The 21749-nt window shown below is 47.9% G+C and overlaps 1 protein-coding gene across 4 annotated transcripts in view; it reads left to right on the top strand.

Moving 5' to 3' along the window:
- PTEN (phosphatase and tensin homolog) overlaps nucleotides 1-21749 on the top strand; it is a 265772-nt gene that overhangs the window by 202194 nt on the left and 41829 nt on the right. For 2 of the 4 annotated variants that reach the window (XM_078642886.1, XM_078642889.1), the window contains exon 7: nucleotides 19370-19548. In XM_078642886.1, the coding sequence (XP_078499012.1) occupies nucleotides 19370-19548 (179 nt within the window). The remainder of the gene's footprint in view (nucleotides 1-19369; nucleotides 19549-21749) is intronic. The other 2 variants (XM_078642887.1, XM_078642890.1) reach the window with 1 other exon arrangement.

Genomic DNA, 21749 nt, shown 5'->3' with positions numbered 1-21749 from the left:
GAAAATAAGTACAAACCTTCCTCGAAGGACTCAGCATACATTGGAGCAGAACATGCCAGCAAATTTCATAGTCGCAGCCGGTGCCAGAAACAAGGCAAACATGCAGACTACCTCTGGTTCACCTCCAGATAAGGGGAGCAAGAGAATGGATATGGATGGGGAGGAAGTTTGAAAGGGGAGCAGCCCAAAGGGCATCGCTAACTCTATTGCCCTGCGCAACAGATATGGTTACCAACACTGGGTAGAATTGGCAGAGTTAATGAAACACCTATCTGATCAATTTCAAAGGAAAGCGTCATCCCTCGCAGAAGATGGGAAAGTGTCACCAACATCTGTTTAAAAACAGCACTAGACGCAGCAGACATGGTGAGCAGACAAATAATGACAGGAATTGCCTTAAGAAGGCTTAAATGAAGTCCAAGCCAATATCATTAACACCCCTTGCAACTGGGAGCACCTTTTTGGGAGTGCAGTCAACAGTACCTTGCAGCGGCTTAAGAAAGATAATGATACGTCAAAATCTATGAGAGCTCTGCAGTTAAGGGGGCAGCAAAGACTAGGAAGTACACCATCTAGAAGACGGTTGGTAAGAGTGGGGCCTTCAAAGTGTTAATAAGCACCAGAGCTTCCAAAGTACAAGCCAAGTGCCGACGCAGTATTGACCGTACCAAGCACAACAGAGACAACCCTTTTATTGGGGGGGTGGGGGGGGGAGTGGCAGAGTAAAGCCACTGAGAGGATGGCTGAAAAGTTGATCAACTGACTTAAAAAACCTAAAGGCACATCTATACCTGACACCTGTCGTGGGGGAAGATAGAAACATTCTTCTAGGAGTAGAGGAAGGTCACTTCAGACAAGTGGATAATCAACATCATCCAATACAGCTATTGCACAGAATTGGTCAAACACCCACCCGGGCGAGGACCAAAGAAAAAGACCCATAGATGAGAAGAAAACACCTGTCTGTTAAGAGGTGAAATAATTGTTGCAGGAAAAGGCAATATATAGAGTACCCAGAAAGGAGATCAACTAGGGAAACAAATCAACATACTTTCTGATACCAAAATCCGATGGATTGTCACGCCCTATACAAGACCTCCGTTTCTCAAAGAAGTTCATACAGATACAAAAGTTCAAAATGACAAAGCTACGAGAGGTCATTCCTCCTCTTAAGAAGCGACACCATTTGGCGACCATGGGCCTAAAGGATGCAAGTCTACACATCCCAATGAACTACAAGCTCCAACTATTCTTGTGCTTCGTTATACAAAGAAAAATCTACCAATTTGGGGTGCTGCCATTTGGAATAAAATCAGCCCCCAAACTGTTCACGAAATGCTTAGCAGCAGTTGCGGCACACCTGAGAAGGCTAGGAATACACTTACCCTTACCTTGATGACTGGCTGCTAAAGGCGAACTCACTATGCAAGATCAGGGACAGTATAAGACTGTGTTGACGACACTACATAGACTGGGGTGTTCCAAAATTACCCCACACCAGAACAAGAGAAGCTCTTCCTGGTAGCAAGAATCAGCCCAGTAAAGGAGAGCATACCTGTCAATAATACAAACTTGCCAATACCAGAAGGAATGGGTCCAAAGCTAGTGGCCACAAGCTACAGGAAGTTGAGAAGAACTAGTGGTTGTCGCACAGAGAGCAGGAGGAAATGGCGTGGTGTAACGACTAATATGTATAATCAAAAGGAGGGGGGAGTCAGAGTATGAATCCTTTCAGTCTCCGTTGTGATATCTCATAATTAAGATTCTGGATTATGAGAAGGAACGACTAATATAACAGGAAGACCCTTCATATCGCTAACTCCCACGGTGACCATCACTACAGACTACTCGCATATGGGATGGTGAGCTGAAAATCAGAGGGACCTGGAGAACATAAGAATCAGTACAACACAAACTTCTGTAGCTAAATACAGTGTTAAATGCCCGTCCGGAGCAGCTGTGGGGAAGTCCATACAAATTCAAGCAGACAACACAACAACTGTTCTACCTCAAAAAGCAAGGAGGAAAAAAATCATTTGCGGTTTCTTGGCTAGCAGAAGAGATCTGGAGATGGGCCATTCAGAGACAAGTAAACATCACAACAATACGTCTACCAGGAAAATACAATGTAGAGACCGACAAGATGAAAAGAAAAAGAACCACCTCACGAGTGGGAACTCAATCTGAAAGTAATCTAAAAGGTGTCCAGGAGATGGTGTACGCTAGAAATAGATTTTTTTTCGCAATGCCAGTGAATGACTTTCCTTCGCGCCCAGACATCTACATTGACACTCAATGGAGAATGCAATGGCTATAGACTGGTCATGGAGATTTGATTACACTTATCTCCCATCCCACTGTAAGCATTAGTAATCAGCAAATCCAGACAGTCGCAGGTGGCCTTAATACTCATCGCTCCACAGTGGGCGAGACAGACCTAGTTCTCACTCAGACCCAAAAGAGATGACGCACAACAATGTTTAGAGACTACCAGTGTTACAGGATCTGCTATCCATGCAAGAAAGGAGGATTCTCCACCCTGAACCCAGCACTCGGAGTCTATCAGTATGACTCCTGAAGACATAGTTTGGACACTTAGAACTTCCAGAAAAAACGCTGTCCTTCGAGATGCAAGTAGACCGACAACAAGAAAATGCTAAACAGCCACGTGGGAGAGATGCACAATGTGGTGCCAGAGATCAAGTCTTTCAGGAAAGGACAAGAGACACTACAGTTATCAGATACTTCAAAACACCCTCTAGACCACAAGCTAACCTGGGTGTCATTAAAGTTGTGTCTGGCAGCAATAGTGGCGTGCACAAGGGGATACAAGAAGAATGGAAGGATAGAAGAAGCTTATTCTGAAAGAAAGTTAGTTATAGAGTCCTTACCTTAGAATATCCCCCAGTCGTCAGACTGGATCAGGAAAGTTTTTAGTCAGCAGTACCCCTGCGCGTCGGTTGGTGGCGTCGGCCGACTCCGTCGTTACCTCCGGGATGACGTCGCGGAAGTTACTCGTGCGCTGACGTCCGTTCTTTATTTTTCCGCACCAGCAAGCGCAGATCCTGAGAGAGCGGTACCCCCAGTCATTTTTTACTGACTTTTTGATGACTTCTTTTCGAGTCATACATCGACTCCTGGTGCACGAGGGATGCCCGGTTCCTGTTCTTAACTGATGTCGGTGACGGATCTGCACCACGCGTGCTTTTATTGCCTGAATCGCGACCACAACCCCAAGTCGTGCTCCACCTGCCGGGCCATGGCTCCAAAGCCTTTGCGGGAGCGGTCCCGAAAGCTCCTCGAGCCCCAGCAGTCGGCTCCGCGTCGTTCGAGGTCCCGGTCGCATGGGAGGTCACTGGACCGATCGCGGAGCCCTCATCACTCGTCGAAATCTTCGCACTCTGGGGCAGGTAAGTCGAAGCAATATACGAAGAAGCATCATTGCTCTTTGACTTCCCCTCGTCCGTCGGCCGACGCGACAAAGGGTGCGGGTGGTGTAACTTCCGCGGCTCCACGGGCGGACTCTCCAGCGTCGACTCAGGCCTTCCTGGGAGCGACCCCTGCCCAACTTCGTCAATTTTACGAAGCGATGCATGCCATTTTTGGGTGGCCAGACTCCACCATACGCCTTCAGGGCCCTGCGACTGAGCTGGGGACCCTAGGGCTTCGACGTCGGCGGCTCCGCCCTCAACTCCGCAGGGCCCCCTTGGATCCAGATAGGCGCCTGTCGACCCCGTAACACCTCCACTGGCACGGATTCCACTGGCACCCCGTCTGCAGCAGACGCCAACTGGAGGACCCGGCTTCCACTCTGATGTGAATACTGAGCTGGACCGGCGTCGACCGATGCCAGATCCGGTGCCGATGGGTACTTTTGTGCCTGCATTCCAACCTGGTCATTTTCAGCCAGTTTGGCAGCCAGAGGAGAGGGTGAGGAAGACTAGGAGGGGTCAGAGGACCCTCTCACTGCACAGCTAGAATACGATCCCGATTGGAGAGAGGATCTGGGGTAAGCAGGTGTTCTGGACACCCCACCAGACCGTGGCATGTTGTCTCCTACCTTGGCTACGGAGAAGGGAGCGTCTTAGGAAGTGGTGTTGTGTAGGGTGGCCGAGGCAGTAAACCTCGAGCTACCTACTGTGACAGTCCGGACTAACCTCCTAATAGAGGTGCCTTTGCCGGCAGCGAGCTCTTCTGAGCTCCTTCTGCCGTTCAATGAAGCCCTTATGGACAACCTTCTAAAGGATGGTTGCCCGACGCCACTGCCTGGCCGACCCTACATTCCTCTCCCAACACCCCTCCCCCAACAGTTTGGTAATCCAAGCCTCCGCGTCCAAAAGCGCATTCCCTCCCGCACCACTGGACAGGGAATCCAAAAAGCTGGATCAGTTTGGGAAGAAGTTGTTTTCTTCCTCCAGCTTATGGCTGTGGTCGGTAAACACCGCATGCCTCTTGGGCCATTATTCCCACTCCGTGTGGGATACGGTGGCGCAAGTGCTGTCTCAGTGTCCGGAGGAGGCCCAGGCCGTGCTCTCCTGTGCTGTTGCCGAGGGGAGAGACGCAGCAAATTTAGCCATTCGTTGTCGACTGGACAACGCAGATTCACTGGGTAGGACCATTTCAACGTCGGTGGCGCTTCGCCGTCACGCGTGGTTGAAGACCACTAGCTTTTCTGGGGATGTCCTGAACACCTTGATGAACATGCCTTTGATCGCCGTCGCCTGTTCGGCGACATAGCAGACAATGGGCTAGAGGGCTTAAAGGACTCTCGGGCTTCGGCCAAGTCCTTGAGCCTCTCAGCCACGTTTCCTGCACTGCTTTTCGCCCGTTTTGTGGCCACAGAAGGGATGCCCCAACACGTTCCTTTCAGAGCCACAGGGCTGTTCAAAATTAGCGCGGCTGGGGACGTGGGAACCACAGACGTGGTTCTGAGGGCCAGCAGGTGGGCCGAAGTCCCACCCACCCCACAGCAGTCTCCAAGCCCTCCTAGTCCGACCTTTCAGTACCATCAAACACCAGTGAGCAGCAGGATTCGCCATCCCCTCCCCCTCTTGCGCATCATCACATCAGACAGGTGGGGTTTGCAGGTAGTCCGAAGGGGCTACCCCTTACCCTTGGAGACTATCCCTCCAGCCATGCCACCCGAGTACCATTGCACGTCGGGTATCATCTGGTCCTTCTCCAACAGGTAGTTGCGCCTCTCTTGGCCAAGGGAGCCATCAAGCGCGTTCCTGCCCCAGAAGTAGGTTGTGGTTGCTATTCCCACTACTTTCTGTTGTCCTAGAAGGACAAGGACCTTCTTCCTATCTTGGATCCCAGGGATGTCAACCGCTTCAAAATGTTGACTCTGGCTCAGGTCTTGTCCGCCCTCGACCCTGGAGACTGGATGGTAGTGTTAGACTTGCAGGACGCTTATTTTCATATCCCCGTCCTGCCGGCCCACCGGCATTACCTGCGGTTCAAGATAGGCCATGAGCATTTTCAGTTTACTGTGCTCCCCTTTGGCCTTACCAGCGCCCCTCCGGTGTTCACGAAAATGATAGCGGTGGTCGCAGCTCATCTGCGCAGATCAGGGGTTCCAGTCTTCCCCCTTATCTCGACAACTGGTTGTTGAAGGCAGGATGGCACCAGACAGTCGTCTCCCACCTCCAGACTACGGCGACCTGCATTCGGTATCCATATAGATGGTAATCTATCCATGAAAAATCAAGTGTCTTCGGTGGTTGGCACTTGCGTTGGCCTCCCTAGGCAACTCCGGAAAATTTTCCCAATGCTCTCTTTTTCCACACGAAGGACGGTGGTGTCCGCAATGATTCTAGGACGTCTCGATTATGGGAATGCCCTCTACATTGGGCTCCCCCAGCAGCAACTTTCGAGATTACAAATCGTGATGAACGATGCAGCCAGATTAATCTTTGGAAAGCCCAGATACACTCATGCCTCTCCTCTCTTACATCAATTACATTGGCTCCCGATTAGGCAGAGGATCTTATTCAAAGGCTTGTGCATCGCTCATAAGCGATCTATGGCAACTCACCCAATTATATTAAAGCCAGGTTGGTGCAATATACACCTAGAAGAACCTTACGTTCAGCGGATGACGCTCTTTTAGTAAATCCGCGTTATCGTCTGACCACTCTGGGTGGACGAGCTTTTTCAACCACGCTCCCCTCAGCCTGGAATAAGCTACCATCAAGTCTCAGGAAGGAACCAAATGTAATGCCTTTTAGGCGATCTTTAAAAACAGTGCTTTTTCGAGACGCATGGGGTATAATGTAACTGGGGTGTCTACTCTCTGAATGGTTCTGGTTTTCTTCAAGTACAAGCGCTTAGAGACCAATTGGTGATAATGCGCTATATAAATATAATAAATAAATAAATAAAAATTCGCTGGGGTTCTCCATCATTGTGCTGTGGTTGCACCTGACCCCCGCTTAGGAGCTCCTCTTCATCGGATCGGTTCTGGACACAATGCAGTTTCGAGTTTATCCTCCCGAACAGTGAGTCTGGGATATTCAGGCTATGATTCCGATCTTTCAGCCTCTGTCCCAGGTTTCGGTCAGGATGACTCTGAGGCTGCTGGGCCTCATGACAGGTGGTATATGCGGCTCTGCACTAGGACCTGAAGTTCCGTTGGGCACAGCTTCAGGAGAATCTGTCTGATTGCATCCAGATCTCAGAGGGCACTGCACGGCAATTGCAGTGGTGGCTCACGCACCAGGATTGGGTCAACAGCCGATCCCTCTCCCTTCCCCAACCAGAACACAAAGTGGTGACAGACGCATCCCTTCTGGGATAGGACGGCCACATGTGAGAGGCGGAGATCTTAGGCTTCTGGCCTCAGGCGGTGTCCGAGCTTCACATCAACCTCCTGAAGCTCCGGGCGATCAGTCTTGCACTAAATGCATTCCTTCCCTCTGTCCGGGGAAGAGTAGTGCAGGTGTTAATGGACAACACCACCGTCAGGTGGTACTGCAACAAACAAGGCGGGGTGGGTCTTGGACCCTATGTTAAGAGGCCCTCCTTCTGGTGACATGGCTGGAACATCAGGGCATATATCCCTGGTGGTTCAACACCTGGCAGGTTCACTGAACGCCAGACGGACAAACTCAGCCGCAGGTGCATGATGGATCACGAATGGTGTCTTCACTCGGCGTTGGTGCAAGATCTCTTTCAACAGTGGGGAGAGCCTTGGTTAGATCTGTTCGCCACCGCCGAGAACGCGCAATGTCAGCAATTCTTTGCGTTGGAATTTCCAAGGCGGCACTCGCTAGGCGACAATTTTCGTCATGAGTAGAGTTGCGGGCTTCTATACGCCTTTCCGCCTATACCACTTCTACCCACAGTGCTGAAGAAGATCAAGCGTGGCTGGGCCCAAGTAATTCTTGTGACTCCGGACTGGGCACGAAGAATCTGGTGTCCAGAGCTGCTCAACATGGCCATTGATTCCCCGATTCGTCTGCCTCTTCGGGAGGATCTTCTGTCACAGCAGCAGGGGACGGTCCACCACCTTAACCTGTCCAGCCTCCACCTCCTTGCATGGGGATTGAGCGGTGCCAGTTGACTTACTTTGATTTGCCTCCCAAAATCTTGTCAGCCAGGCGTCCCTCCACTAAGACGGTATACGCCTGCAAATGGAATACGTTTGAGGCATGGTGCACAGCGAAGGCTGTGGATCCCCTTTCTGTCCCTCTTTCTGAGGGTCTCTTGTTCCTCCTTTCTTGACCCAGCAAGGCTCTACTCTGGGCGCTCCTAAAGGCTACCTCTTGGCCATTTCAGCCTGTCTCAGGCTTCCTGATCAGCCTTGTGTTTTCAAGTCCCCAGTTGTAAATAGATTTCTTAAGGGCATTACTCATCTGTTTCCTCCTGTTCACCTTCGTAATGCGTCAGTGGGACTTGAACTTGGTGCTCACCTATCTTATGTGCTCTCCCTTCGAGCCGCTACATAACTGTCCTGTCAGACTCTTAACTCTCAAAACTGCTTTTCTGGTGGACATCACCTCTGCCCGCAAGGTGAGTGGGCTACAAGCTGTCTTCCAAGCCTCCCTTTCTGGCTGTTCATCCAGACAAGGTCGTCTCTAAACTCGACCTTCCTTTCTTCCAAAGGTGGTCACTTCTTTTCATATTGACCAAACCATCACTTTGCTCACCTTGTTTCCGCCTCCACATCCTTCAAACGAGGAAGAGAAGCTCCACTGTCTGGATCCACAACGTGCGCTTTCCTATTTGGATCGCACTAAACAATTCCGGCTGGACGACCAGCTCTTTGTTGGTTACGTGGGTGCTAGGAAAGGTCGGGCCGTACACAAACGGACCATCTCCAAGTGGGTCATTCTGTGCATCAAAGCCTGTTACTCTTTGGCTAAGAAGGAGCCTCCAGTGTGGCTGTGTGCCCATTCTACCAGGGTGACAGCAGCTACTACTGCTTTGGGACAGGGAATGACATCTGTCAGGCAGCTACGTAGGCATCGCTGCACAAGTTTGAGACCCTACTGCCTGGACAGCCAAGTCCAGGGAGACTGCTTCTTTGGACGTTCTGTTCTCCAGGACTTTCTGGTGTGATCTTGGTTCGCAGACCCACCACCGGGGTTGGTATTGCTGGGGTATCTATTCTGAGGTAAGTAATCTATAACTGTTTCTTTCAGGTGAACAAGTTACTTACCTTCGGTAACGATAGATCTGTAAGAAACATAGGTTAGATATAGATTCCCTACCGTCCCACCCATCCTCCCCGTTCTGCGAACTGATTCTAGGGTTAAGGGCATCCTTTCAGGGCACCGGTGGTCAGTGTCTTGCATGGCTCTGCATTCCTGGCGCGGAAAGTAGTGTACAGAACTGAGGTCGGTGCACAAGTCCGGCGTCGAAGTAACTTCCGCAATATTATCCCGGCGACCACGATGACGAACGTGGAGTCGACCAACGCCACCTTCCGACGTGCAGGTGTACTGCTGACAAAACTTTTCTGATCCAGTCTGATGCCTTAGGGTTATTCTAAGGTAAGAAATCTATAACTAACCTATGTTTCTTACAGATATATCATTACCGAAGGTAAGTAACTTGTTCTTCACTACACCAGTGATTAAAACAGTTCTGTAAGGGGCCAAAAAGATAGCACCACCAAGGAGTGCACCAACATTTACATGGAACCTAAATATAGTGCTAACCCAACTTATGAAAAAATCTTCTGAACCACTCCACATGGTAACCTTAAAATTCATCAGACTTGCCTTTCTAATTGCAGTGACATCTCTCCATAGAGTAAGTGAGTTGCAAGCACTCACCATTCAGGGAACATACATGGAAATACACAAGGACAGGATAATCATGAAGACCAACCCACATTTCCTTCCAAAAGTAATATCCCAGTTTCACATAAGCAAGTCAATCTAAATAAAAAGTTGCTCCTAAGAGACTGAGGTTCAGCCAGAAAGAGCACTACATACATTAGACTCCCGATTGGCTTTGTTTTCTCCATATGACATATTGCCCATCAGGAAAGAATAACAAGGGAAAACAAATCACTAAGAATAGCATTGCAAGATGGATTAACTATCCAGATGTCACAGGACAGCTGTTATACAAGTAGAGACTAAACCTAGAGCTCATTCGACATGTAAGAAAGGAGCTACAGTAGTCTTCCTGGCAAATGTTAAGTTTAATCACACATGTATGGCAGTCACGTGGGCGTCAGTACACTTGTTCCTGAAACACTCCTGCATAGATGTGCAGAGGAACAAATGTGCAACTGGGGCCGAGAGTATTGAGACGTATACTTTCAAGCTCAACGACATCTCCAACCCAGCCTCCATAGTGAAAAAAATTCACTACACTGTCAAAGAACAGCACGTGAATCCAGAAAAGATTCACACTTCAAAAATGAAATTGTTACCTGTAGGAGTAGTTTTGCAGCGTGAAAATTTTCTGAATTCACATATGACCCACCCGCCTCACAGGGAATTAGCCGAGGAGAATTTAACAAGGCACTTAAAGAATAAACAGACAAGAGGAAAAGCACGAAACAGCGAATAAACAGAAGGTCGCTTGGATGAAAAAATACTGAAGATGGCAACTAAGCGTGGAGGCTATTGGGGGGTGGAGGGGGAGCATCTGATGTCCGGTAGAAGTTGGACTAGGCACCAAATGGTGGGTACAATCGCCACCCAGCGACAAAAAGAGGAAAGAGCAGGACTAATGTACAATAGGAGAGTACCGCACCCATACACTAGATTAACATTAAGTCTGGGGACCTCCAGGCAATTTTTCATTACTAGTGGTGTATTAGAGCAACATCATTGGAAAAAAATTGGGAGATATTGAGAGCTTTCGAACTGCAGACTATAAACAAAAAGACTAGTACCTGAAGACTAAGCCATAGGCATGTCTTTTTTCACACATCAGGGTTGAATTTAGGGAACTGATAAAACAAAGACTAATGCAATGATTAAAGACCATAGAGCTGTAACACAACTATGACATGCTCCTTTGGTAATTGGGATTTTTCCAGGAAGTTCTTGCCTTAGTCAAAAGTGCTGTGTTCCCATAGCGCTTTGCTTAGTACCTAAAATAAGATCCACTCAGCGACAGTACAAAATAGTGGCGTGTGTTTTTTTTTTTTTTACTCTTTTTATGTTGTGATTAGGTGAAAATGACCTGCTTTTAGACAGATTTGTATGTTAAACATCAATATAGTTCAAAACTTTGCCTACAGTACGGAAACCAGATATAAAACCACTGGTATGAGGCTTATTCTAATGTGATAATCAATCAATCATATAATTTGTAAAGCGCACTACTCACCCGTGAGGGTCTCAAGGCGCTGGGGTGGGGAATACTGCTACTGCTCGAAAAGCTAGGTCTAGAGGAGTTTTCTGAAGGTCAGCAGGTGTTGGGTCTGCCGTAGGTGGATGAGGAGGGTGTTCCAGGTCTTGGCGGCGAGGTGGGAGAACGATCTGCCGCTGGAGGTCACTTTTCGGAAACGGGGGGACTGTGGCGAGGTCGGGGGAGCGGAACTGGCGGATGGGGGTGTAGAAGCTGAGTCTGTTGAGGTACGTTGGTCCAGTGTTGTGGAGTGCCATGAGTGCGTGGGTGAGAAGCTTGAAGGTTATCCTCTTGTTGACCGGGAGCCAGTGCAGGTGTCTCAGGTGGGGGTGTGAAGTGGCTGCGGCGAGGGATGTCGAGGATCAGGCGTGCAGAGGCGTTCTGGATTCGTTGGAGCCTTCTGAGGAGTTTGGCCGAGGCTCCTGCGTAGAGGGCATTTCCGTAGTCCAACCTGCTGCTGACGAGGGCCTGGGTGACCGTTTCTCTCATTTCAGTGGGGATCCACTTGTAGATCCTGCAGAGCATGCAGTGGCTGTTGAAGCAGGAGGAGGAGATGGCGTTGACCTGTTTAGTCATGGAGAGGGTGGAGTCGAGGATGACCCCTAGGTTGCGTGTGTGGTCGGTGGGTCTTGGAGCGGTTCCCAGTGCGGTCGGCCACCAGGAGTCGTCCCAGGCCGAAGGGGTGGATCCGAGGATGAGGACCTCAGTCTTGTCCGAGTTCAGCTTCAGTCGGCTGTTCCTCATCCATTCAGCGACTTCCTTCGTGAAGGTTGGTTTTGGAGGTGTGGGGGTCCTTTGTGAGAGAGAGTATCAGCTGGGTGTTATCAGCATAGGAGATTATGTTGAGGTCGTGCCGACGGGCGATGTGGGAGAGCGGTGCCATGTCGATGTTAAACAGAGTTGGACTGAGGGATGAACCCTGGGGTACTCCTCAGATTATCTTGGTGCTTTGGAGCGGAAGGGGGAAGGCGGACGCTCTGTGTTCTGCCGGAGTGGAAGGAGGTGTTGCAGTCCAGGGCCTCCTCTTAGATCACGGCGTTGTGGAGGCGTGTTCAGTGTGTGGTGGCAGACCATGTCGAAGGTGGCTGACAGGTCCAGGAGGATGAGGGCTGCCGTTTCTCTGTTGTCCAGCAGTGACTTGATGTCATCGGTGGTGGCGATGAGGACGGTCTCGGTGCTGTGGTTGCTGCGGAACCCGGAATCGGAAGGTTCCAGGATGTTGGTCTCCTCGAGTTAGCGAGTCAGTTGTTTGTTGGCGGTCTTCTCGATGACCTTTGCCGGGAATGGGAGCAGGGAGATGGGCCTTAAGTTCTTGGGGTCCGCCTTGGGTTTCTTGAGTAAGCCTTTGATCTCGGCGTGCTTCCAGCTCTCTGGGAAGGTTGCTGTCTCGAAGGAGGTGTTGATGACTTTCTGGAGATGGGGTGCGATGGTTGTGCTGGCTTTGTTGAAGATGTGGTATTGGCAAGGGTCTGACGCAGATTCCGAGTGAATGGTGTTCATGAGCTTGATGGTGTTGTTGTCGTTGATGTTAGTCCAGGAGAGCAGGCAGGTTGGTGCGGATGGTGGTTCTAGGGGCGGAGGTCTCAGTGGTTGTCGGGGCGGTTGTGGTGTTGAAACTGTCGTGGATGTCTGTGATCTTGCGGTGGAAGAAGGTGGCCAGCGAGTCGCACAGGTTTTGCGAGGGTGGGACGTCGTCGGTGTTGGAGCTGGGGCTGGAGAGTTCCTTCACAATGTTGAAGAGCTCTTTGCTGTTGTGTGTGTTGTTGTCTAGGAGGTTTTTGAAAGAGCCTCTTTTGGCGGATCTGATGAGGTGATGGTGTCTGCAGGTGGCAATCTTGTGGGCTGCGTGGCTGTCCGGTGTTCGTTCACAGAGCCAGATCTTATCCAGCTTTCGGCAGGTTTGCTTGGAGGCCTGAAGGTCTTCAGTAAACCAGCTGGCTTTCTTGTTGGTGTGACTGTTGGAGGGTTTCTTGATCGGGGCGAGGGTGTTAGTGCAGTCATTGATCCACTGTCTGAGGTCGCGGGCGACGGTGTCTGGGTCGGCGGGTCGGCTCTGGGCGAGGGTGGTGGTTAGCTGGTCTTCGGTGACTTTGCTCCAGCAGCGGCGAGGCATCTGTTGGGTGCGGTGGTGCGTGGTGGGTTTCATGAAGGTGAAGTGGATGCAGCGATCGTCGGTCCAGTGGAGTTCGGTGGTGTGGTTGAAGGAGACGTGGGAGCTTGCGGAGAAGATGGGGTCAAGCGTGTGACCTGCCGAGTGGGTGGGTGGGTGTTGTGACGAGTTGTCTGAGTCCAAGCTTGGCTAGGTTGTCGATCAGGTTGGTGGAGTTGGTGTTGTTCTCGAGGTGGAAGTTCAGGTCCCCGAGGAGGATGTAGTCCATGGAGGCGAGGGAGTGTGTGCTGACTAAGTCGTCGATGGAGTCGCTGAACTGTGGTCGGGGTCCGGGGGTATGTAGTTGAGGGTTCCTCTGAGGGTGGTGTTGGGGTCGGTGTGGATCTGGAAGTGCAGGTGTTCAGCGGTTCTGAGGGTGTTGTTGGTGTTGGTCGAGACTCTGAGAGTGTTCTTGTGGACTATGCGATTCCTCCTCCTTCTCCATTGGTGCGGTCCCTGGGGGTGATCTTGTAGCCTTCCGGGACGGCTATGGCTATGTCGGGTGCCGAGGTGGGGTTCAGCCAGGTCTCTGTCAGGAAGGTGACGTCTGGGGAGGTTGAGTCGAGTAGGTCCCAGAGTTTAACGGCGTGTTTGCGGGCGGAGCGGGTGTTGGGTAGGATGCAACTGAGGTGGTTGGGTTCTTTCCTGGTCGGCAGTTACGGCAGTTGAAAGCTCCGTGGGAGCGCTACGGGGCGGCCAGGAAGCAGGTGTGTGATCGTCCGGTGTTGAGTGCGTGGAGGGTTCTGGCATCGTAGCGGTGTCTGGCGTTCGCGGGGTCCTGGCGCTGGGCGCAGACGGGCTTGCCTTAGGCTGCACGGCCTCCATATGAGGGGATGTCGGAGGGAGGAGCAGCTGTGAGGCGGGAGCAGGCGGCGAATGGGATTGCAGGGGGGCAGGAGCACAGCGGCGGGAAAAACGGACAGGGCAGGGCCGCAGGAGAACTGGGCGCAGGAAGCAAAAACAAGTTTAGGAAAGACAACAAGTACAGCCACAGAGAAATAAAACCAAGTGGGCAAGAAAGCAAATACAGCCACAGGGGAATAAAAACAAGTCTGGGCAAGAAAGCAAGTTAGGCCTAGGGGAAAAATACAAGATTAGGCAAAAGCAATGCAGGCAGAGCCGTACAGGAGCGTGGGGAGCGACCTGCCTGCGAGCAGGGTCAGAGGTCCTGCTACTATATACTATGAAAAGGGATCAGACTGGATGAAATCACCTCAGGTGACAGGTGCCATTAGGTACACTGGGAGGAGCAAAGAATTATGCTTCACTGTCGGTTCTCACTGAATCCCATTATACTGTTGAAAGCAGGTTGGCTTTGGGCACTCCTGTTAGTAGATTATAAACCTCTAATTTGATAATAAAGAGCTTTGTGGTGTCCCTTGATGACAATTTGGCCAGGTGCGAATTCCACTACAATGGCCAAGTTATTTGCAGTTCTCTTAAATCATTTCATGCTTTATCCAGTTAGAATGTAATTAGGGTGCCTTTCAGAGATTTGGTAATTGTAGTATCAGACTCTGGTATTTATTCAGAGGCTTAATGTAAGTATCAAATCTCTTTGCTTCTGACTCCATCATTGTAGAAAGTATGTAGAATCGACCAACCTTCTCCAGTGCCAACCAGCATGCCTTGCCTGAAGCGAAGGTAGGAGTTTCCATTCTCAAATTTTATTGAGGAAGTTGCATGTGGCTGATGGAATGAGGCTTTTTCGGTTAACTGTCTCTTCACTTTTATTGTTATATTCGTGTTTCCTTTTAGTAAAGGAGAAGATGTGGAAAAGGGACTTTATTTTGCCATTTTCTTTTATGGGTTTATTTATGTCTTCCGAGACTCTGCTTTCTTTTCTGAGATAGTCAAAGCTTGAATACTAATGAAGATCTCATGATGGAGAACTATTATTTCGAGATTGTTATGTTGGCTTGAAATATCAGGCTTCCAGGAGGAACAGAGCCCCTTGGTTTTGTGTCTGTGACCGTGACCCTTAGACATGAACGCTGGTCCCCATTTACTCAATATGTTTGCAGCCAGTGTCCACATCAAACCTTAACTTGTATGGCACATTGATAAAGCCGTCTCCAGATAGTCTCTATCTTTATATCCTGGTAGTGGTTATATCGCTATTTGATGTTGGCTGACTGACAATGAACCAAATCTATATCTGCATCTAGTGTAACGGCCCCTGCTCACAGGAGTGAGTTGGTACATTTGATTTGTTGGGTCTGTTCCTTTTTGGCCATGTACAACGGTTTGGTTGTTCCAAAGTGACCATTTGGTCAGGTGGCCTGTCTTGGTCATCTTGTACTCTTATTCATCTATAGAACTGTTTGTGCAATTGGTTATCGTGAATTAGCCTTGTTCCCATCTCCTCCATCACAAGTTAGTTATCATGCGGTGTGCAACACTGAGGAGAACATGTAGGGGCAAACCGAGGCTCAATTTCTGATAAATGCACAGAGCATTCCATCAACTGACTCCTTTGATTACCGTGGTCTCTATAAACTGAGCCTTATTCATTCCTACACTTTTTTCTCAAAAAGAAAGAAAACCCGGTTGGTTCTAAAGAACCGACTGGTGTTGGCCTGGATGTTGGATGAATGACACATCAGGCTGCACCAAGTTTCATCCGTTGGATGGTTGGTGTAGGCAGTGCTTAAAAATAAATATATAGTCCTTTATTGGTCTAATAGTGCAGAACCAAACGTTTTCCTACACATGACATCTATAGGTCTCTCTGGAGGAAGACTGCCCTTATCCTATGGAGACATATGACAAAAAGAGATTACCTCATTGCTAAAGGCTACATCTGTCTCCCTGGTTAATTCATAGGAAGAACAATCTGGTTCTTCCCTTAATAGAATACTTTTTGCGGAAAACGTGACTTTTGCAGGGATTTGTGGAGTTTTGCTCACTTATATTAACTTTCTAGTTAGGGCCACTAATTTGAAGTGGACTATGCTCCATTTTCCTTTTGCAGCTCACATTTTAAAATTATGTACTCATTTTAAAGAAAATGGAGAATTTGTTTTTTGTTATTCATTAGCAGTTACAAAGCTCGATCAAAAATAAAAATTTAACAAATTAGCCATTAAATTGAAAAATGTATGTCCGTAGCATGTGGGACTGTAGATACACATGCTCTGCATGCTCCTGCCATGTAGTACTGGACTTGTACGTTACAGGTTGTTTTCCGCCAAATAAGTCTTTGTAGTCATATGGTCTGGGTTATTACTCCTCTAGTCATAGATGAACATGGTCACCGACTCCATTGTAAGACACAATCAAGCTCGGAGATGATCCAAAATGCTCCCGATCTTAAATAAGTGGTTTTCATCGTGTCTTACTGTCCACTGTCTTCCGGCCTGTCTTGAGAAGACTCTTTAACGTAGTTCCATCCTCCAAACCCATTAACTATAAGCGCCCGGGTCATTCTGCCTTAGGGCCACTTATTCCTCCAGACTAATTTCTGAGATTGAGGACGCTATGAGGTAATAGACCGGAGGCCCATCAACAGATGCCACCAGTGCCACTCTAAATATCCCTTTGGCTGACCTCCATTACATCTGCAACTTGTGTCTCTCGCCAGAAGTTCGAGATCCGCTGCAACTGCTGCTCAACATTTGACCGCAAGAATACCTACCGCCAGTACATAGACAATTGGCACATAGCAGGATGGCAGAGCTCCTAGCTTACTTGCCCAGCTCTGAATACATTGACTCCAGCGTCTTGGAGTCAGGCAAGGAGCAGTTCCTAGAAGAGGCTCCTAAGAACACTCCATCTACTTTGGTCGGCTCCGGTCCACCCGTGAAGACCATGGCACGCATGAGTAATGTCGACAGCATAGTCCCAACCCCCCATCCCTCTTAAGCGGCTTCACTTCTGAGCCACGCTCTGCCTCTCAGGGAAACTGGCATCAAGCCCAGTGTCAAAACCGCTGCTTCCTTTGGGTTTGCCACTGCCTTCAATGCGGGTCGACACTAAGCCAAGGAGAGACTCAGCCAAGGGCCTTTAACCCTCGACTGGTCTTGAGCCCAAGGATGCCAGTCTGTCCCCAGCCCCCAAACCAGACTTCAGCCAAAGACACTGAGGCAACAATCTACCTTCTCCACCGAAGCCATAGTTGATACCAAGCCCGTCTTCCTCAACTTTGAGGGATGGTCCATTCTCAAGAGGCTTCAGCAGGAGTTGGACAAGAGACAGAGAAGGATTGTCACCCATACTGGCAGAGGCAAAATTTCTGCCTCAGAAAATGCTCTGCGCAGGAAGTACAAACTTGCCTTAGAAGTCCAGCTCTCAGAAATGTATGTGCCCCTCTTGCCCCCCTAAGAGGCCTAAGACCAAACTCCTCCTCCCTCACCTCCTGTGTCTTCTTAGGGAAACCTGAAATCTTATTCCGGCACTTGCAGACCAAGCCCTTATTCTCCAGCTGAGGACTTTGCCCGAGTTTACCTTTGTGCTTCAGGAAATCCCTTGGAGGACTACAACGTGAATTAAAAAAACCTTAGAAACTCACTGAAAAAAATGAAGGTTGCTGGATAGTTTAGTTAGGTTCAGATTTTACACACCCTATTTCAAGTATCTTTAACTCGGGTCCTAAGATAACTATATTTCATTCCCTCGCCATGCAGTGCGAACTACCTCACTTATTACATCACTCATGACCTATTCTATGACATCATTGATAATCACTGCAACATTTGCTGTAACATTATTGATCAGAAAATTGCGCATGGCGGGGGAACGAGTTAGTTACCTTAGTGCATGAGTTCTAGTTTCTTGAGGAAACTAACTGCTGAATTTCTATGGTTTTGTGTGTGTAAAATCTGAATCTAACTAGAAGGTCCCTTTAACGTTTTGTGTGTGTGTTAATTTTGGGGTTATTAGTGGGGTTAGAGCTGGATAGTTGAAGGTCAGGAATACATTTAAAAAGTGTGAGCGAGGGTTCCCCAAAGAGAAAAAAAATCTTCTTTACGCTGTGTTACCGCTTGGGTGTTTTGTGGGGTGCGGTCCTCGACATAGAACAATCCACCCAACAACATGAAACAAGAGTCATGCACTCAAGATTGCATGAACCAGAATTGTTTTTAATTCAAAGTGCTTCCATCCCCTGGAAGCACTTTGAGTAAAACGTGTGTGTGCGCAAATCACACGTGTGTGTGTGTGTGTGTGTGTGTGTGTGTGTGTATATATGTATATATATATATATATATATATATATATATATATATATATATATATATATATATATATATATATATATATATATATATATATATATATATATATATATATATAGTTTTACTTACCTTAAATCTGTGTATCTTGCACTGCAAAGACTGCTTGGAAACGGTATGCTCTGTTATGTCAAGCATCCATCCGTCTCCTGCTGTTGTCGTAATTCAGATATGCAACCCCAGCACCCAGTGTACCTCCTTTCATATTCAGATGCTACTTGCTCGCCCTCCTCCAGACAAGTAGTGAGTTGCAAGCTTTTTAAGTGTAATCGGGGAGAAGGAGATTTGTTGGTTTAATCTACTTCCCCCCCCCCCCCCCCCAAGTTTATTCACTGAAACGTTGAGTTGCCTTATTGCTTGGTATCATATTTTATTGCCATTTTCATTTAAAGCATCTAGACAAGCCGACGTGTATATCAGTACAAAACTATCCTGCAAAATCAGTGAGGTCGTCAAGAGAATCTGACCATTTAGAAAGGCATACTGAAATGGAACATATCCTGTATTGTGACATAAAGAACATTTCAGATCTCTCTGTACTGGGGTCAATGTATGACATTGTTCTGCATTCTGTCCATCAATTGTTCTTTTTGCATTTGTCACCCAGAGTGGGACAGGTACCCCCAGACATGGGTCCCGTGCTCTCCATGCCACTGGAGTCAAGCTATCCTGGCTAAAGAGGAGTGAAACTCCGAAACCGGTCCTAGGATGCTTATTTCCAGTCCAGGGAGGACCTGGCTTGGCCGTTCGGGATGGACTGTTCCCATTGGGAACAGGGTCAAGACTGATTTCCATATGGCTGGGTTCAAACTGGAATGGCATGGTGAGCAAAAAAACAACGGATTTAGGCCCAGATCTCTGTACTGGGGTGAATGTCTGTCCATCAATTGTTCTTTTGCATAAAGAACATTTGATTCCTCACAACCACGAATGAGACAGAGTATATCAGCCTTCCTCAGTAACCAATCCTGTTACACACAACCAAATTCTAAGTTTAATTAATTAATAAGCTGGTGCTAAAAGCGTGTAATACATGAAAAATATAGGATTTTACAGGTGATTAACTTTTTCTAACTAATAAAATATCTGTTATCTGCTGTAATCTAATCTTTATTATTAACATTTATGTAAAATACATTGCCCATCATATGTACTGTATTGCATTATGCAGATCCCCAGTTTGTAGTCTACCAGCTAAAAGTGAAGATTTACACTTCACCTCCTGGGCTAACAAGACGTGAAGACCGCTACATGCACTTTGAGTTCCCTCAGCCTTTGCCAGTATGCGGTGATATCAAAGTGGAGTTCTTCCACAAGCAAAGAACGATAATGAAAAAGGTATGTGTAAAGGTATGTACTTGTAATTTAAGCAGATGCTGGATGATGTTGGGTATCCCACTTGTATGACATACTGAAGAATGTATTTTCAAGTGACTCCATTACTATTCATTAATATTTCTGCCAAGAATGTTGTGCAGACCAGAATTATTTATATTTTATATAGCCACACGACAAAGCAAACTGCATATTGGTGCTGAAAGAATGTTAAAACCATGCTTGCAATTTCTTTGGACTTGTTTTGGTGCTAAATACGAATCTCTGAAGGAAAGGAAAGTATCTATATTTATGAATAATGCATTTTGATATTGTAGCCTTTGGTCATTTAAATATTGTCTCTCTTACCAACACATTGGTTAGCTGTGTTTCAAAGAACTGGTTTTATAGACCATGCTGTCTACTAGATTGCTGACTGCTACTCTGCCTTTATGGTGAAGCGGAGTGGTTGCACCCATTTTGCCTATGTATGTGTGCATTTCTGCATATTTGCATGGTAAACTAATACTTCAGTATACAACTTTTTGGTGGATAATTCATCCTGCAGATTTCTCACCGTTAGAATATTGCCTGGCCCAAGACTCATTCTGGATTATCCAAAGCAATTGCTTTTTTGTGCCGGTAGGTGGTGATGTCTGTCTCTGCAGTGGCCTTAATCTGTTCCAGAAGTGATGTTGCAGAGCTTCATAAAGGTGCCACTCCTACACTCTGATGTTAGTTATTTTCTTTCCATGCCCTTCGCGTGGATCTGGAGATGCTCCCCTAACTTCATCAATAGTACCCATGCCAAATGTCATCAATAGACTGTGTACCAGAGAAAATGCATGTGCTCCACTTGAATGAATGAATGAATGAGGTAGCATTTGTAGAGCGCCTGGTTACCAGAGGGCATCACAGCGCTAATAGTAGCACCTATGCCGGTTCCAAACATATAAAGGTAAAAGGAGAGTTTTCAGTTGCTTACGAAGATTTAGGTAGTTTGATTGTGAACGGATATAGAGGGAGAGGCGGAGGTTCCATGTCTTAGCAACATTGTATGAGAAAAGACATCCTCCAATTTATTTTATTTTTGGGACTGTCACCAGATGTTTACTTTCGGATCTCAAAGCTCTATTGGGCTGGTGCAGGTGGATCATAGAACGATTCATTGAGGATCCATCTCCAGAAAGTGCTTTATGTGCAATGCACATGGCCTTAAACTGGATTCTCTCCTGAATTGGGAGCCAGTGCAAAGGGGTCAGTGTAGGTTTGACTGAGAGACTTTTAGGAATGTTCAAGAGCAGACAAGCTGCACAGTTTTGTACTGTCTGCAGTATTTTGGTCGTGGGGTGAGGAACTCCTAAGTAAAGAGCATTGGCATAGTCAAGCCACGACGGAATCAGATCTTGAACTAGCAGTCTTCTGGCCGTGAAAGATAGTAAAGGAAGGATCTTCCGAATCATTCTCAAGAGGCCATAGCAGCTGGCTGCTACTTTCCGAGCTTGCTCCTTGAAGTCAAGGCTACAATCAAGCCAGACCCCAGGGTCTTAATGTGCTTTTTCGGGGCAGGAGGAGGGCCCAGACAGTTAGGCAACTGTCTGGAGGGCCCAGACAGTTAGAAGCAACACCCACCCCTCATGACAATATTTTCAGTGACTGCAGGTGGTGCATATGTTCTTGAGTCATACCATCCCGTTACAATTCACTGACCCATTCCTGCTCTGAACCACGTAGCCATCCCCAGGGTAAGTACTGATCTTGACTTGAGTCTTTGGATAAATCTGAATCCAATCACATCATAAAGCCCACAAAGCCAAGCAGCAGGTTCTCATCTTGCCACTTCAGAATCTATGAGAATTTATGCAATAGACCTTCTAAGGGCCGACTCCACAGGCGTTTTCAAATCTGAGCCCATGCAGAGGTTGGGCCCAATGTGCCAGAATTCCCTGGACCTTCAACCCAGCAGATATAGATGCCTTTAAGGAGGCCTTGCTACAAACCTTCAAGTTAATGCGATCTCTCTCGGGAGTGCCTTTGGTCCCCACGCAGCTATGGGTGCCACGAGTCACACTTCTACTTCTACTCACGGGTACTTCCCTAGCACTGATTTATCTCTGGTTCTTCTCTTGCTCCTTACTGATGCCCGTCCACAGTTCAACTTTGGCCATTTTGGTCCCATCAAACTGGCGACGACCTACACTACTCCTATGCCCATTCTGGATCCAGTCCAGATACTG

This window comes from Lissotriton helveticus, chromosome 5_1 (genome assembly GCF_964261635.1).
Source record: "Lissotriton helveticus chromosome 5_1, aLisHel1.1, whole genome shotgun sequence".
Lineage (NCBI taxonomy): Eukaryota > Metazoa > Chordata > Amphibia > Caudata > Salamandridae > Lissotriton > Lissotriton helveticus.
This window is presented reverse-complemented; position numbering and strand designations above follow the sequence as displayed.